At 38.0% G+C, this 18,677-nt stretch overlaps 2 protein-coding genes across 2 annotated transcripts; one reads left to right on the plus strand and one right to left on the minus strand.

Moving 5' to 3' along the window:
- Nucleotides 1–3,356: 3,356 nt before the first annotated feature.
- LOC140146473 (uncharacterized) lies at nucleotides 3,357–9,293 on the minus strand. The gene is made up of 3 exons (XM_072168332.1): nucleotides 8,882–9,293; nucleotides 6,148–6,285; nucleotides 3,357–5,367 (listed from the first exon to the last, which is right to left on the minus strand). Exons 1-3 carry the CDS (start codon nucleotides 9,135–9,137, stop codon nucleotides 4,844–4,846), a joined length of 918 nt encoding a protein of 305 aa, XP_072024433.1. The 5' UTR covers nucleotides 9,138–9,293; the 3' UTR covers nucleotides 3,357–4,843.
- A 6,495-nt stretch (nucleotides 9,294–15,788) lies between these two features.
- LOC140171708 (uncharacterized) lies at nucleotides 15,789–18,645 on the plus strand. Its single transcript, XM_072195010.1, has 3 exons — nucleotides 15,789–16,082; nucleotides 16,688–16,825; nucleotides 17,978–18,645. Exons 1-3 carry the CDS (start codon nucleotides 15,824–15,826, stop codon nucleotides 18,502–18,504), a joined length of 924 nt encoding a protein of 307 aa, XP_072051111.1. The 5' UTR covers nucleotides 15,789–15,823; the 3' UTR covers nucleotides 18,505–18,645.
- The last annotated feature ends 32 nt before the right edge of the window (nucleotides 18,646–18,677 follow it).

Genomic DNA, 18,677 nt, shown 5'->3' on the forward strand with positions numbered 1-18,677 from the left:
CCTGGGATATATCCTGAGGATGCAGGAAGATGAACCATGCAGAAGATATGCTCTATACACAGTAAACATTAATGGTTCTTTTTCACGGGAAAATATTCTGGACACGTTACCAATGCATATCAATGTGAGTGTAACCTCGAGCCTCATCTCTGACCCCCGGCTGTGACCTCGCTATTCAAGTCTTAGTAATTTTGAATTGGAATAGTATTCTTGGCCGCAATTTCGATAGAAATTCGTGTATTGCAAATTTATTGAATATCATGCAATCTTAATTTCTTCACAATATCATCAAAACGTAATTTCAAAAATATCTACCTACGGAAAAAAATATTTATCTACGGAAACTCTTACCATAATAGTTTTAACATGCGACAAGTTACTTATTTTGCATCAAAGGAGGAATTCTTCCTATTCAAATACATTGGAAGACCAACCGCTATGCTCGGGGTCACATTCCATAATGCTAATATGTCTGCGCCCATGGGTGTCACGTGTCCAGAAAATTTTCCCGTGAAAATTTACCTATTAATTCTGACTGATACACCACATTACATTAGTCTTATGTGCAAAAACTGCTGGGGACTTCTACAGCTTTTTAATGCCAGATGCCATTACCATGCACTTTGACTACAAATCGTAGTACATGGAGAAACTTTGTAGTCGCCTGCTTTGCAGCTGAATAAAATGATGAATGAACTCCGGCAATCACAACATTATGCCTTATGTTATAGGAAAACAATCAATAATCAAGCACGAATCACGTGGTTTTATTTAAAACAAACTCATATTGACCATAAAAACGACTAAATACAGCCGGCTCTCAACACGCGATATTCAACACGGCCAATTAATTTCCCGACTGACGGGCAGTATTTGTGTGTAAAACTCCGGTCAATAGTCCCCGCTCAGCTAGCCAGGCAATTGAGTCCCCAATTCTGGTCTTCGAAAATTTTTGTACGGGGTGTGCCACGCAGACTTTCGGATGCGGACTTTCTCTGTACCTACTTTTTGAGGGAGTCGAAAAAGCACCCAAATTTGTCATAAAATGCGCCCAATTGGTCTCCACTGAAACCCATCGATCGATATACCAAAATCGCCGAAAGGGTACACCAAAACCGTGGCACATCACCATATACATTCAACCAGGAAGAACCCCCTCCGGGGCTTTCATAGTACTCTGATTCAAGTTCAAGCGCCAGCTGTTTCACGACCACGGGGCTGAATTCGGCAGTCATGTATGTACGGCTGTTTGATGTGATCATTTATTAAATTTGCACCATATAATGTTCGTTTCATACGAATGAGGGCAGCCGTCATTTTATTTTGTTCTGCACATATAAAATCTGAATTTTTGTCAGTATTTGATTTCTAAACGCACGGTTTAAGTTCAATACGCTCACTTAGAATTATCGTGTTCTTTCAACACATATATTCAAGTGAAAGCCTTACTGGATTCTTTAGAAACCCGGGGAGATATTCATAATTTTCTACTCCAGTATTCAAAGATCAATCGTCTGAATATCAATTCGTGCATAGCAGATACACGTGTATTGATCCCGGGTATTGATTTAGTTTCCATGCCTGTACCTAGACCCTCCCTCGGGTCCATGGAGAACGACTGGTAATGTAGATTACATAGCATTAAAATCAACCCAATACATGGACCCTCCCAGTCTGTAAGCAATTTGCCTTCAAGTTCCCACAAAATGCTGGGAGTTCACTTTTACGGATTTGGAGTCACGCAATCTTTCTATATACCACATCCATGTTTTCACTACATTAACGTTTGTGTAAGCGACTGAAACAACGATATTGTATCCGACCAATCAACGCAGCTTGGCAGTGCGGGGATATTTGAAAAGGCTTCCCTAGCTAAATAATGTGCAAACATTTGCAAACCGCACGCGATAATATACGCAATATGGACAATAGGCCTAAGTCCGAGTCGAGTGGTTGCCTTTTATTATTGCGCGTACCATGGGTCTATCAGACGCGTGCCACTTGAGCTCAATACCTCTCAGTTGTTGACAAGTGTCCCATCCGATCTTGCGTCACATCCCGCGGCATAGCTTTGTGCTACCATATTTGAATTGAAACTGGGGCGGGGCTTTCGTAAGTGACATCGGAAACAACGTGCTTCGTTGAACGAATATTTGGAAGGAAGATCTCTAACAGATTGGACCAGTCTCGGAATCAGCGCTCAATGGACTTTCGCGTTCACTTATAATACGAGTATATTTCTATATTGCTGCATGGTTGACTGTGGTGGGTGTTATTAGTGGCGTCGATTTGTGGATGAAGAGGAATGGGTTTTTGGCATTGAAGAAAATAAGGGGGGGTTACAGGACTTTTCATATTTTTTTCATAGGGCATTATGTAATTATTTATTGTTACATTATCCAGAGATGGAACCGAACCGAGACTGGGGGCCAGTCTAGCCTGTACCGTAATTATTTACCAGGCGATGTGAGATGTTTGTGTGACTTTATTGATATTAGTAAAAAATTGTTATACGACAATTTTCCTATACGGTAATAACCAAAAAGAGCATATGTTTGTGTGACTTTATTGATATTACTAATGAATTGATATTACTACAATTTTCCTGTACGGTAATAACCAGAAAGAACATCTGTATGGTTGTGTCACTTTAATTTAAACGTTGGCTAGAGATTTGTTTATGTTTCATTGATTGTATATGCATGATATCTTTTACAATCAACTTCTTGTACATTGCCTTGTAGTTGTAAAATATAATTGTATAATTTAAGGTGTTTAGTTTAGTTATATTTTATAGAGGTTTTCTGTAAAGTGCCTTCAGGTCCTTGGTAAGGCTCTATATAAATGCGGATCTTTTAATTTCCTCTCATTGCAAATACATACATTACCTTCTTCCTTTCCTATTTTGTATGGAGAAACGTTTTTTTAGTAGTTTTCCAATATTCAATGTCATTAGGCGCGGTTCTTTCACTTCATGAACGTCTTGCCAAATTTTGCTTCAATTGAATTCCATATTGACATTGAATTTAGTCGATATCTTTGATATCATATAGCTTTCCTGTATAAATATGCATGTGCGGTACATTTCAGTAATACAACAAAATTATTTCCATCTTAAAAATATATACCATTGTTAGCACCATATGTGCTGTGTGTATATTTTTAAATGCCATTAAAATTGCCTGTTTTAAAGCTAAATATTGTATACAAAGACTGCCTGGCTATACAACCATACATTAATTTCATCTAATGAACGGAAGACCATTATTTTTATTCTGATTATGCAAATCTGAAATAAATTATAATACCTCTTTTAATCCATACTTTGTAATGAAATGTCTAAATAACTTCACCTGCCCAATTTTGTACTTTTGTACAATTTTTGTCTTTATTGTGAGTACTTTTTTTCAACACAAAGCCTTTATTAAATTGCGGTTAACAAGATCTTACATTATACATTCAAATTCACAAATGTGACCCATAATTCTGACAAAACCAGGAACAAGTTGCATTTTTGACAATTCATGATTTGAATAAAAATGTATGCACGGGACAATAAGCGTCAAAATGATACTAAAATTATATACATAGCATCAATACTTTTCAAGATATGGATAATTTTGTAAATAATACCTTGATATTTTTGCTGAACTGCTAATCTGTGTACTGGGCTAATTAGTTTTCTGTTTTACACAGGATTGAATATGGATTAAATAAACATCTTTCTAATAAGTACTTTCAAGGATTTGAAAGTCCACTCAGTCCCAAGGTCAAATACCATGAAATTAAGAATTCCAATTTTCTTAAATTTTTTATGGGAATGTCATCTTTAATGGCCTATAAGTCAAAAACATACCTGGCGACTTGTTCCGTGTTTTGATGGAGCTGGTCACAAATATGTGATCCTTACGACCAGAAGAATAATTGTTATATCAACGTACCTTTATTCAGTATGCAAATTCAAAATACAAGTAATGCAAAAACCCGGGACAAAATCTGGAGAAGTTGTCCAAATTAATGCAGGGAGACATAAATTTGTAAAATACATCAGAATATAATAACAAGCAGAACAAACCAGGATTATTTAGCAGGACTGAAAGAACCTATCAAAATACGATAATGAACTGACGGGATCGGTCGTTTTGAAAGTCATAGACTCATAATAACGCTTGGTATAAGTTACACTTTTTTGGAACCCTCAGGCCAAATTAGTTCAGATACCTAGTTTACTAATGATCTTTCACTCAAAAAATGCTCCTACCATTACGCAATATACTTGAGATGTTCCTTTACTCTATCTATATGCCTATAGGTATTTTATTATATTTTTGCCAATATACCGTATGCCAAATCATTTTCCAGAGTTTGCTTACATGATCATATTCACCCAGAGGATGATTTACGGAAGCCCCATCATGCACTGCAAAAGTGTTTTCACTAGAGTTTCAACGGCCACTTTACTACTCAAATCCCATTGAATTCTGTGCAAAAGTAGTTCTAAAATTGTGTGTGTGTCATTATTACTTGGTCGATTTCAGAACAAAAGTGATGTATGCATAAAGGATAATTCACACCTTCTGTAGATAATATAAAATGTGAAATCGACCAACATTTTGAATGTGTTTTTATTGTAAATATATCTGTCCAAATTCAAATTTAACCATGCACGTGCAGCACGTCTATGCAGTGGGCGAGTAGTGGTGCCATGTTCACTCACACAGCTATGCTAACCGCAAGTTAACACCGTGGAATGTTGGGTAGTGCTTAAATCATCCTCTGATATTCACCTGTGTAAAGTAAAGATCGCTATAGTTTAATCAACATGCTTATGCGGTATTTAATCTCACAAAGGCTTGAGCCTGTCAGCGTACATTTTCTCATAATATTCCATACAAGAATCCGCATAATGGACCACATCTTCTGACAGATCTTCCCGGTCAGGACATTTTCTTGGACTGCCAAAACCTGTACTCTCAAAAGTCACCCCGTGCCATCGTCGCAAATTGCCTAATACGTACAGCTCATTAGGCACAATCCATAACTTCTCCATACATTCCTGTCCTGGTTTCCAGTGCAGATAATCATCACTGAATGGGACACCAATTGCCTTAAAATAAGCTTTCATAACACCTGCTGGATTGGCTAATAACTCATCCGTATCAACGACTAGTGGAATTTGACCAAGAGTGTCTTTCACATATCGATATAGATCATACTGTTCTTTGAAGTATCTTCCTGTGGGCATGTAAATTGGCGGCAAGTCATCCAGTTGAAGTTTCTTGTCAACGGGTGAGCCACGGTTGATCGCTTTTTTGAGGGAGTCAAAAATCAGATATGGATTCCGAATAAGGAACGTGTGCTGGAAGCCTGCATGGAGGAAGGTCAACACAAGACGTAAAATAACCAAGTCAAATGTTTAAAGATTATCTTTAGGGACCGTTCACAAACACTTAAAGGGGGGCTTTTTTATCCCTCTGAAGGGGGAGGGCTTTAAAAATATCAGCGTAATTTTTCTATGGTGGTTGACGTTCATTTTAAAATAACCAAGTCAAATGTTTAAAGATTATCTTTAGGGACCGTTCACAAACACTTAAAGGGGGGCTTTTTTATCCCTCTGAAGGGGGGAGGGGCTTTAAAAATATCAGCGTAATTTTTCTATGGTGGTTGACGTTCATTTTTCACGGCCAAAAAGGGGTCCCTAAAAATAATTTTAGGTCCGAAAGGGGGCCCTGAAAAAAATATGTGACTTTTTCTTTAAAATTCTCTGCCTCCTAAACCACATAAATTTGAGCACGATTGGGTATCACGAATCGTTATATATGATGTGCAGTTAATATTCATATATTCTTTTATACATAGGATGCTTCAGTTTTAACACAAAAGGTTCAAAAAGGTAACCACGCTTCCCTAGAATGTGCAATAAATTAGTATTAAAATTTTTCTTATTTAAGCAGCATTCTAGAAACTCTGGCGTACGGCGATCACTGCTGTAATCCCCGACATTGCCCTTATGAACTCACATCCTCCTGGCGAGATACACTGTTCAACAGGACATAATAAGCAAACTACACAGATACTGTTATGTGTAGTGTTATAAAGTAATTAATAATGGACCAGTTTTGTTTACAGTTATTTTACGACTTTTACCTGAAGGTAATCGTTCAAAATGTTCATGTATTGGCCATCCAATCATGTCTTTACAGAATATCATCTTCTTTCCTAGTGGAGTGGCCTCGAGTTGCTCTTTCACCCACGTGTATCCTTTCTCTGTAGCAAGATAACCACCTGAAATGAATCGTATCATGTCATACTGCAGTTACTGTCCGTTTTCCTATACACAATACACAGAGCTCTCACAATTGACGCGTGACCTCTACAAGTAGTGTATGTTAGAAGTATAGGCAATTGCCTAGTTAACGTCACTGGCCAATATTTAAAGTATTCTCTGAAATTCTAGAAAATATAGTTTTGTAACATGTCCTAAATTTTTAGCTAATAATATTTAGGTGTTTGGAGATATTCGCACTTTTGTGTTTTAGAAAGGATATGTAAACGACAGATAACCCCAAAAAATATGAAGAAATTATTTCCAAACCGTGTTAAGTCTGCAAACCATTATGCTTCTCATTTTCAAGAACACTGGTTAACAATAAGCAGACTATTGTGTCATTTCGTAAACAACAGCCGGCCAGGATTGTTACCTTGCGTTCGCTTTATAATCGTTCACCCAACTGAAACTATAATACCAGCTCATTGCTCAGTGCACAGGTAAAACAGAAACATGTGTAGTGTGGATTTAACCAGAGAAGATCTGATTTAATCAGTTGAGCTGTTTTCAATGTGTTATCTTGGTTTAATAGCTTTTAATAAGGTTTAAGTCCTGCAAAGGTCGTGGTGAATTATACTGTAGACATGACTGCATCATGTAGTTTAAAAAGTTGAAACGGGCATGTCGAAGGCGTTTATATATAGATACAATAGATTACGTAACCCAATGCCGAATTGACTGATTTGCCGGTATGTGGTACCATTGTTTTGAACAAAAGGGTTACACTACAGGCGCGTAACCAGCATTGTCAGTCCGGGGGGGGGACGTCAGTATCGTCCCTCTTTTTACTCTCCCTCTCCTCCCTTTCCCTCTTCATTTTCCCCTCCCCTTTCCCTTCTCTTTCTCCTCTCCTTCTTTTTCCACTCTCCTCCCCCTTTCTCTTCTCTTTCTTCCTCTCCTTCCCCTTCTTTCTCTCTTTTCTCCCCTTCTTCCCCTCCCATCAGTGGTTGTTGAAACGTACACAGTAAGTGCATTTATTTGGAGTTTAGCTTACACTGACTATCATGACTGCAAACCTTCAAACGAAATTTTTGAAGTATTATCATCTCTTCATCTCAACAAAAGTTTGAAAAGTTTTTTCAAGTATCCGTATCTCATATTATTTGCCCGGGGGGGGGGGGGGGGTAACTCGCTTACCAAAGTGGTATGCATGCTCGTCCCAGCACCTCAAAAATGGACCCTAAATGGCGTAATCAGTGTAAAAAAATTTCACCCCTTATTGGCGTAAGGCTCTGAAAATCTTAGCCCTAAAATATGGCATAATTCAGTGTAAGAAACTAAAATGGACCCTAAATGGCGTAAACTATAAAACAAACCCACTGAAATTGAAAAAAGATACCCTAAACGTCGAAACTTTACCTGAAAAGCACCCTTTTTAGCTCTTTTTTCTAAAAACGGCGACGCCGCCACAAGGCCAAAAATCGACCCTTTTTCGACGTTTTTGGGGACGAGCATGCGTACCACTTTAGTATGTGAGTGACCCCCCGGGATTATTTGTAACATATTCATATCATGTTGCATATGTGCCCCCGGGTCTGGCCTGATGGAAGGCCATGTTGGCTCTACTCCCATATTCTGTAGATAGTCGTTGACTATACCCTGGCTCTTGGAGGATTGCATTACTAGGTCCTAGATTGTGAAGATATGGGATTGTAGCTGCACAACATGAACATGTCACAAATAATAATGAGATACAGATGCTTGAAAAAGCTTTTGTTGAGGAGTTTATTATGTTACTAATGTAGACAAAATGATAATATTGCATATTTTTTCTGGCAAAGAATAATCAAATTTAAATATGCCCGAAATCGTATATTAACCATACTATTATAAAAATGCAAAAGTCAATGTCAATGTCAAATATTTTCTATAGAATATATAAATTGTTGACATAGAATGACTAATATAACTGGGATTTATGTATACGTTGTTTTTTCAAAGGTTTCCATGACTACTTGATTCATGAGAAGACGCATGAATAATTTTCATAATGATCAAATGACCCGTGAATTCTGTATAGTTAAGAATTAAGTTCATTGCATATGTTATACATGTAGACTTACGACTATTAAATTTAGTTACAATCCTATTGACATCCCACAGTGTCGACAGCGTCTAAATAAATACTTTTTTCCGTAAAATGAATCACGTCCTAATACTACGTTGGTGAGCGACGGCCGATTGGTATTTCACTAATAAGAGACCTCGTCTTTCCGAACGCAAGAAAAGGAGTCCTATCTGATTGGCTAGAAACCGATTGCTAGATCGCTCAGTGACGAGTGTACAAACTCATGTATTCAATTCCATTTAGAGCAATATTCTATTATTGGCGCAAATAACGAATAGATTTCTGATTTAATTTTCTATAGCCAGTGTTCAGCATCGTGGTCTTAGCTGAACGGGCTTTCATTTCGTTCTTTTCATAAATATTATTCTTAAACAGTTTAATATATCACAATTTTTACGCACGATTTGAAATTTTTGCAAATTGCAAAGAAGAGCCCATACCGCTGCGCCATCGATATCCCAATAGTGCCCCTTGATTATATCTACCTTCTATAGCTTGCAATTTATCATTATCCGTGATGTCTGCCGGCATATATTGCTGTTTAAAATCATTAACAGTCTGTCCAATAACTTCGTCTTTGCAGTAACGATGGCACATGCTGTATGGTTCAAAAAAGGCCAGCGTATCAGGTACATACGTCATACATTTAAGGAACGACGTGGACGCACTTCGTGGCATACACCACAGCATGACTCGTGTAATGTCATTGTTGTTATTCTCAACAAGCGATGAATTGGCCATTTCGAAACGGTTGAAAATCAACGATCAACTGCAATCAAATCACAACTCGACAATCTATAAAAGTGCTTCAACAATTGGCAACTAAATAAACGAAACGAACCATGACGTTGCAGGCACACATGGCACAGGGCCGTCGGTAAACCATTTCCTCAGGGGGGTGTAGAGTTTTGGTGGTATCAGGGCCGGATTTACTTTTTGCTGACCCCTGGGCACTGCAAAATGATTGGCCCCTGGATCTTTGGAGCGTATTACACCCTCACCCCACCACTGTATATAAGCTAAGTCATCCCGCGTATCGAGGGAAAAATTGCTGTTTTAAATGCTAAAATTCATAAGGGGTTTGTGTTTTATGATATTCGGTTTGTTGACAAATCTCTAGATCGTGGCCCCTGGGCACGTGTATATACATAAATAAATAAATAAATAAAATAAAATAAATAAATAAATATAAAAATAAATAAATAAATAAATAAATAAATAAATAAATAAATAAATAAATAAATGAATACATGAATACAAAACCCACCCAAGTCCATACTTTGGCCAAATTGAGTTAAGCATGGGAAGTTATTGCTATACATAGGCATCTTATATGTATCAAAGAACAACACAAATTCATCCACTGTGTCTATTGAGCATGTGAAAAATAGCATGTAAGAAAGAACCACCCAAGTCCAGGATTTGGGTCTTGTAACACATTGATTGAAATCCAGTATGTATAAAAGTCCACTTGTAACACATTCATTGCTGGAGAGTGACGTTTGAAAAAAAAAGGGCTTCATCAAGGAAAGTGTGTGGTTTATATTACATGTATTCAAATAAATAAATAAATAATAAATAAATAAATATATAAATAAGTAACTAACTAACTAACTAACTAACTAACTAACTAACTAACTAACTAACTAACTAACTAACTAACTAACTAACTAACTAAATAAATAAATAAATAAATAAACAAACAAACAAACAAACAAACAAACAAACAAACTAACTAACTAACTAACTAACTAACTAACTAACTAACTAACTAACTAACTAACTAACTAACTAACTAACTAACTAACTAACTAACTAATTAATTAATTAATTAATTAATTAATTAATTAATTAATAAATAAAAAAATCATTTCGTTTTTTTCTAAATAGCGCTTTTTTCCGAGATCTTGGAAGCGCTGTAATTTCACCGCCATGGTGAATCATCACAATCAGATCGCATCAACTAAGCATTGTGCAACCGAAACAGGCGCAAACATATCCGCACTTAGATTGTAACATCCATAGCTCCCCAAATTCCATTGGGTGAAGGAAGTTTTTGATAACCAAACAACTAATCACAGATTTTTGAAAGCAGGAGGAAACCGGAGATCCCGGAGAAAACCTGCGAGAGCAAGCATGGATCGGGATAAACCAAGTGCATTTACAGTCATTGGGCGCTACCGGGGCTTGAACCCGGGACCTCAGTGGTTCAAGGCGAGGACTACAACCGCTGCGCCAACCCGCTCTCCATGTGTCTTGTGGTAATCGAGTCCTGGTATTACATAAGCTCTTATATACTAATGTGTTGAGCGCAAAATTTCCAAATTATTCCCATTGATCTGCTGCTAAAAGACAGCCCCATTCAAAATACACGGTTAGCAATTACAAATGGAAAATTAACATACTTACAGTGGGGTACTTTGTCGTACCCCAACGGTTTTAAAGTAATATAAAATTGTTTTGACACCACATAACAAATTTAGAATTGTTTATAAAGATTTCATGTGTTAATCCAAAGCCAATGGCGACGTCAAATATGGCCATATCGCATCCGCCACCGCCTGATTAGAAACGAGCACACGAACAGCGCCATCCTAATGATGACTACTGGAATGTACCCATTAAACGAGCGAGTGTTAGCGTTGTTTGCGCGATACATACTGGGTGTGCGGGGAGGTACCACGGTTTTGAGGTTACATTATCGGCGATTTTGGTAGGTATCGATGGGTGGGATTTCAGTCAGTGTTCAGTGAAAAAAGTGCCCTTAAAGACACATAATTTGTGTGCGTTTTGGGTACTTTTTGTGAGAAATGGGTATACTGATGGCCAGAGGATGATTTAAGGAAGCCCCATCATGCACTGCAAAAGTGTTATCACTAGAGTTTCAACTGCCACTTTACTTTGGACTCTGTGCAAAACATGTTGTTTTAGAATTGTGCGTGTGTCATTATTACTTGGTCGATTTCAGAACAAAAGTGATGTGTGTTTAAAGGATAATTCACACCATCTGTAGATAACATAAAATGTGAAATCGACTAGCATCTTCACAGCGTTTTTTATGTAAATATAACCGTACAAATTCAAATTAAACCATGCACGTGCAGTACGTCTATATGCAGTGGGCGAGTAGTGGTGTCATGTTCGCTCACACAGCTATGCTAACCGCAAGTAACATAGTGGAATGTTGGGAAGTGCTTAAATCATCCTCTGACTGATGGCTTGCTACATCTCCTCTGAATTGTCTAAACAAAACATCTTGATTTTTGTACAATTTGCTTAGCTTCCATAATTTATTCATAAAATTGCATAAAACCGAAGCGTTGTTATAAACCTTGATCAAGATTGCCTGAATGACACTGAATATTTTTACAAGGGTAAAAAATACGAGCATTCATGGATGACCTTGCCTTCTTTAATCAGAGGCAACGAAGTGAACCTGACTGCACTTGACATCAAAGGAGCATTTGACCAGGTCTGGCATAATGGTCTTTGCTTGAACTCTTAGCAAAAGGAGTATCCGGCAAACTGCTCACCTGGATTAGGAGCTATCTGACAGATAGTTCCATCAAAGTTGTCTTATCTGGCCAGTCATCAAGTACTTCCTCCATCATTGCATACAGTTCTCTGTTCCCTGTTGGGGGAAGATTTACCAGAAGATGTGGTGTATATTATGCGGATTTATGTATGAAAATATTATAAAGAAATGTACGTGAATAGACTAAAACCTTTGTAAAACTAAAAGAAATTTCTTCATTCGATGAAGATTCAATGATGATTAAAAAATGAGATTTCCCTTATGTTAACATACCACTCTTCATTATTTTGATCTTAAGATTCGTGATCTCTTGCAAGAATTCATATGATACAATTTCACATGTTGCAAATGGCTGCATGCAATTCCGGTACAATTACATTTCAAGACACAGATCATTAATATTATTGAAATGGAAAATAAGAAATGCAACATATCTACATTGAAAAGATCATACCGGGCGCGGCCTGATGAAGTAATTGAATTTTCAAAGTTTGTCAAGACATTTAACCAAGAAACCCATACTTATTTCTCATTGATCATAAGTGAATGTGAGTAGTTTGTAGGTAATTCGCTCATTTACAGGTAGCCAGTGAAGCTCTTTCTGGCAGCTGTATTTTGTATCTTTTGTGTGTTTTTACAATTGTTCCATAGCAAAAATTTACACTTATCAACATACGTTGAGAGTTGGTTCATGCAAACACTGACAAAGACAATTAATCAATTTTGCTTTTCATGTTGTTTATTTATTTGTGAAATGATTAAAGGCCATTTCAGCATGTTTAGTGATTTGATCAGATTTTGGTACCGTTGTCATAGTCATAAACATTTACTGCAACTTTCAAATCTTGGGCTACATTAATTCAAATGTACGCTGTGACGTCAATATTTAGTCAATTGCCACAAATGAGGTGTCAAAATGCTTCCAACGCATTTAACAGATTTGTAATACAATCACCCGTTTTTTGAATAATGCTCATTATTTAAGGGGGTTAATTACTTTTTTTGAGATGTTTAGATGTGCTAGTATAGCCTACTAGTGGTTCAGCTGAAAGCCGTGTATTTAAGATAAAATAAGGCATTTACATATGAATTTGTAATTTATATACTGTCAGTACATAAATCAACTACATGTATTTGAATGGTGCTTCAACTTCGTCGATACTGCTGTTTTCTTCGTTTTTTGCCAAATATTCTATTTCCAAAATACCAAATGACAATTTGAATGACTTACCTTTCACTTTTAAGGAATTTATAAACAATTTTGATTTGTTTACACTGGAATGACTGAATGGGTATTTAATTAATTTTTGCTTATCTAGTTGTATGTTTAGTCATGAAATGATTAATGGCACTTCAATGACCCACATGTATTTGCAGCAATTTAATTGTGCGACCAGGTTGCCGGGCCAGGTTGTAACGACCCATACACCTTTCTAAGAGATGTTTGTAAATATTATTATCCCACGGTTATTGTTTATCTGTAAACTGTTGACAAATCAAATACAATGGTTTATTTGATATAAATTATCAGAACGCATCAGATTGACTGCGTTGACCATGAACTCCTGTGGGTTTGTGGACAGTGGACTTATTTACATCATGTGTGGGTTTCTGGCCCGGTCCCCGCACTTCGTGCATCCGCGGGTATTCATGCTTGTCGGTGAACTTTAAAAACACCCCCTTTTGCATCTCATTTCGCGAAGTTTTTAGGGGAAAAACACCCCCTTTTTTTAGCGATTTCGCGAATTATTTGCCCTTCGACAATACCCCTATTTTCGCCAAAACGCGAATTATATTTCTAATATACCCTTTTCTGGCAGAAACGCATAGTCTGCTCGATGAAAATACCCTTTTTTTTCAATTTCACGAACACGTGGTTTGAAAAAACACCCATTTTTGTGTGTGTTTCGCGAATCGCGTTTCTTCATCTAAAAACACCCCTTATTCGCTAAATTTTCGACGAGCATGAATACCCGCGGCTGCACGGAGTACGAGTGCGGGGACCGGGGTTTCTGACGAAATTAACCTCATATTTTGCCATTTTAGCCCCCAAAGTGCCATTTTTCGGGCTTCGCGAATTGATTCCACCTTTGCACCATATTTTACCAGTTAAGCTTCCATATGGCACAATTTGTCGCGCGCTTCACATACCATAAACGCGCTTGTACCATAAACTTATTCTGTCGCTAAAAGGTGCTGGATTTACTATACTTCATTTTTTTCCAACTCCACCCCCATGTCAAAAAAAAAAAATCTACGCCACTGCAAGTGGCTGTCCCTTGGGAGTAAATGATCATGCTTCCCCGGGCCATGCTTGTTTAAATGCAAATGATCAATGCTCAGAATGTCACAAAATGATGCGTCTTGATCATGTTGATCTAGTCAAAAAGTTGGAAGCACGAAACTAATCCGCGCGGACATGGTAAAGAGGAGGCATTCGTGTAAGCTGAAAATATGGGTGGCGCTGTTCTGGTGTCCGTAACTCAAAAGTTTGTACTTAAAGGAAATCCAAAATATTGTTACATGGGGTAGGAAAACAAACTTACTTTCTTGTAAATGTACGTGTGTTTCAATAGGGTGTTTATTTAGTGGTATGCGTCCAAAAGTCAGTGGCGTAACTAGACATTTTCATTGGGGGGGCAAGCGGGGGTAAACAGTCATAATAAATGAGGGGCAGTCATCGTTCATTCTGTTTGGGTGTGTAAGCGAGTCAACACCCTCGTCGCACTGGGCGACAAGGGGAAGAGGGTCTAATGCTGGTTTCATACTACCCTGCCGCTTGCCGCTGAGCGGCGTGGCGCACGCGTATTGCAGACAAACGGACACAATCATAGTCTCCACAGCAGCCAGTTTGGTTCCGCTCCCTCCACACAAACAGTCTGCCAATGATCACGAACTGGTCCTTTTTGATTCGCTAACGGTTTTCTGCCGTCGTCATCCAGCTTGACGTCAAACAAAGCTTTCAATTGGTCGATCGGCTAGACGGCTACTTTATTATTCATGAGCAATTTTGACCTGCCATCTCGCCAGCTGAGTGAGGTCAATCAAGTTCCCGTATGTACAGCTCTACGGCTACAATCGTGTAGCTAATCAGAAACGGCGTTATAAGTGGCAATTGGCAGACTGTTTGTGTGGAGGGAGCGTAACCAAACTGGCTGCGGAGGAGACTAACACAATCAAGGCTTGTCATTGGTTGAAACGCCCTGCCCAGGAAAGTATGCTGGAGGCTTGAGGAGTCTTGGGATCTGATTGGAATTAGAACTGGCTCAGTTCCTCTGATCGCGACACCCGATAGCGAGCGCGAAGCGCGAGTCCGTGCGCGCTCGCGACACCCGCGAAGGGCGAGAGGCGAGGGCGAAGTGCGAGTACGAGCGCGCAAGTGGTAATTAGTACGTAACTTGGAATGTGTCCCCGGAACAGTGGCATAGATTTCATTTTGACATTGGGGGGATGGGGTTGGAAAAATGGTTTTGAAGTATGGTGGATCCAGCACCTTTTGGCGACAAAAGAAGTTAATGGTACAAATGGGCGCGAAGCGTCGCGAAAAGTGTTGACATATTGAAGTTAAACTGGTGACATATGGTACAAAAGTGGAATAAATAATTTGGTTTTTCTAGGTTAAAATGACCAAAAATGAGGTTAATTAATAACTCTCAAAAGTAGTCCTAATTTACCTTTTTCATTGGGGACAAGCAGGGAGCAAAGGTTCAAATGGGGGGGGGGGTTCCGCTCCCCGTTAGTTACGCCACTGACAAAAATACAGCTGAGTAAGTCGACCTGAAGTCGATTGACCTGATGAGGTCAACAGTTACAAGGATATCCCTATCGCTAAGCTATAATATGATAGTACAGTTTATTTAAGTTAAGTATCTGGCAGGGCATTGGTTTGAAAATGTCTAATTCATCTTCAGCAGTGAATACAAAAAATGACATTACACGAGTCATGTTGTGGTGTATACCGCGGAGTACATCCACGGCGTTCCTGAAATGTATGACGTATGTTCCTAATACTCTGGCCTGGTATGAACCCTACATAACGTGTTACATATATTCAAAGTATGGAATTCATCGGAAAAATGTCTTTGAATTTTGGCGGAAAATTCAAGGGGTTGACATTAAGGATAATGACGATCACTTGCTTGATATTGAAGGTAAACTGCAGCTGATTGTTTAATTATAAAATTAATACAACAACATTTAAGCTTATTTAATTGAGCTTGGGATTGTTAGTCCAATGCCATTTTCTGATTTTTGTCTGGTCTTAAAATGAATTCTCTGCATGTGACAAAATGGAAATAGTCTTATTAAAATCAAAGAGGCAGTACCTAACAAGCACAAAACGTTTTCGACACCATTCGCAAAAGGTTATAAAAGGTTGTCAGAAAACATTTAAGTGTCGGGTTATATAAAGGGTATCAAACGTTTTCATAACATTCTAACATAATGTTATAGGTATTGACAAAATATTTGGCAAAAAATGTTTGCAAAAAATAGTTCATAATAATAATTTGAAAACATTTTAAAATATTGTTGTAGTGTGTTTTCATACAAAACGGTTTAAAAAACGTTCACATGACCTTTATATAACCCGACATTTAATCTTATTAAAACGTTTTTACCTAAATCAAAAACCCAAAATATAACTTGATTAAAACGTTTTTGTGTTTGCTGGGTAGTTAGACGTTGTGGCGCTCGGGGCCAAGGATATAATGGCGATAATTAACCCTATCAACTATCTTTTTTTGTTCGAGGTCAGGTGGTGGCTACCTTGCATCGCAGACAAAATATTCCTGGTTGAAGAAGCAACTTGAGGCTATGCCAGCAGGGAAGAAGATGATCTTCTGTAAAGACTTATCGTGGTCAGTAGATGGTCACTATGAAGACATGCCTTCAGGTACAAACAGCCGCCCGGTTATAAAGTATTTTAATTAAGGTTTAAGCATGCTACTAGAGTATGAAAATGAAGATCAAATAGCTGTCGGGTTAAACGTGTGGTTTTACAAACTAATACAGTATGAATGTTCACAATAAAGCATGGACTCTCATGAATCTAAAAATGTTCAGTAATACAGACTGTATCAAAATCATAGGTACCCATCAGTTTCCAGTGATTATGGAAAAGACAGCCACATCAAAGTACAACATAGGAGCAGTGGCGTAACTTGCCTGGGTTGGTAGCGCCCGTGACAAGAAACAAAATTTGCGCCCCTACACCCCTCCTCCCCGAGAATATCTTCGAGGCTGGCAATTCTTGAAACAATTGCGCGCGCTGAAATTTTGGACAAATAATGCCTATCACTAATTAATTTTGGTTACTAGAAGTTGAATATCGGTCTTAAAATGTTCTTTCAATAGATTTTGTGCCCCGAAAATTTTGACTTTCATCGCTTGGAGGGGCGCAGAATCGATGCTGAATTGGTCAATTTAGTGCCCCCCTAAGGGTAGCGCCCGGGGCTCGTTGCCCCTCCCCCCCCCGTAGTTTCGCCACTGCATAGGAGCTACCTAACTCATATTGCATATTGAAGAAGCGCTAAGAAGCAGGTAATCAATTTGATACTGCCTGTTGGTGATGCGGCCTTCTATACATTCATAATAATACTATGAGCATAATTCTGGATAACGGTCTCCGTTTTAGATCCATGAGATTCGCAACTTTATTGTAATAATTCGTATTCTTAGAGCGGATTTATATAATTATTATAATAGTCCATGTATTCGTATTTCGAACAGTCGATGCAACAGGTATTCGTGATTCAATCTGTTTCATCAATTTTTATCTTCCAACGAATGTTTGTTATCGAAAAAAATGCAATTATATTTGAATCTTCGGTGGAAATATTATATAACTATTAATTTTATGTTGCAAATGACTGGAATGAGGTTTAATAACTTATAATATTCGATGCCGTATAAAAAGTATGAATCGGGTCTTAGTCTCTCATGATCGGTTCCTCTATCCAAAGATCCTTCATTATATTTTCTCATGATAATGATAGTTTAATATTGTTTAATATCCTCATGTAACTTCAATATTTCCTCCGTGCAGGCTTTCAGCACACATTCCTAATTCGGAACCCGTTCTTGACCTTCGACTCCTGGAAGAGGGTGATAAACCGTGGTATAGACGATGACAAAAAATTGCAACTCGGCGATCTTCCTGTATTCTATATGCCCAAAGGTAGTTTCTTCAAAGAGCAATATAATCTGTATAAGTATGCAAAAGACACTCTAGGCCAAAATCCACCAATAGTTGATACAGATGAGTTATTAGCCAATCCAGTAGGTGTTATGAAAGCCTACTGTAAGGCAATTGGTGTCCCGTACAGTGATGATTATTTGCGTTGGGAGCCAGGAAACCAATGCCATGATAAGCTATGGATTATACCTAAAGAGCAATTATACGCGCAACATATGGGCAACGAATGGCATGAGGTGACTTTTAAAAGCACGTGCTTTGGCAGTCCACGAAAATGTCCTGATCGGGAAGATTTGCCAGAAGATGTGGTGTATTATGCCGACTTGTGTATGGAATATTATGAAGAAATGTACGCTAATAGACTTAAACCTTTGTAAAACCGCTTTAAAGAAACAATAAAGGTTAATTTTCAAAGATCAAGAAAGCAAGTACCGAGTACATTCTAAGTCTCAACCAATTTTAAGTCGAATTTTAAGATTGTATACACTTTCAACGGGTTTTCACGCGTTTTGCTGATCTCGATCTAGCTGCAAAAGGGGAAATTAGCTCC

Source organism: Amphiura filiformis, chromosome 2, assembly GCF_039555335.1.
Source record: "Amphiura filiformis chromosome 2, Afil_fr2py, whole genome shotgun sequence".
In the NCBI taxonomy this organism is placed as follows: Eukaryota; Metazoa; Echinodermata; class Ophiuroidea; order Amphilepidida; family Amphiuridae; genus Amphiura; species Amphiura filiformis.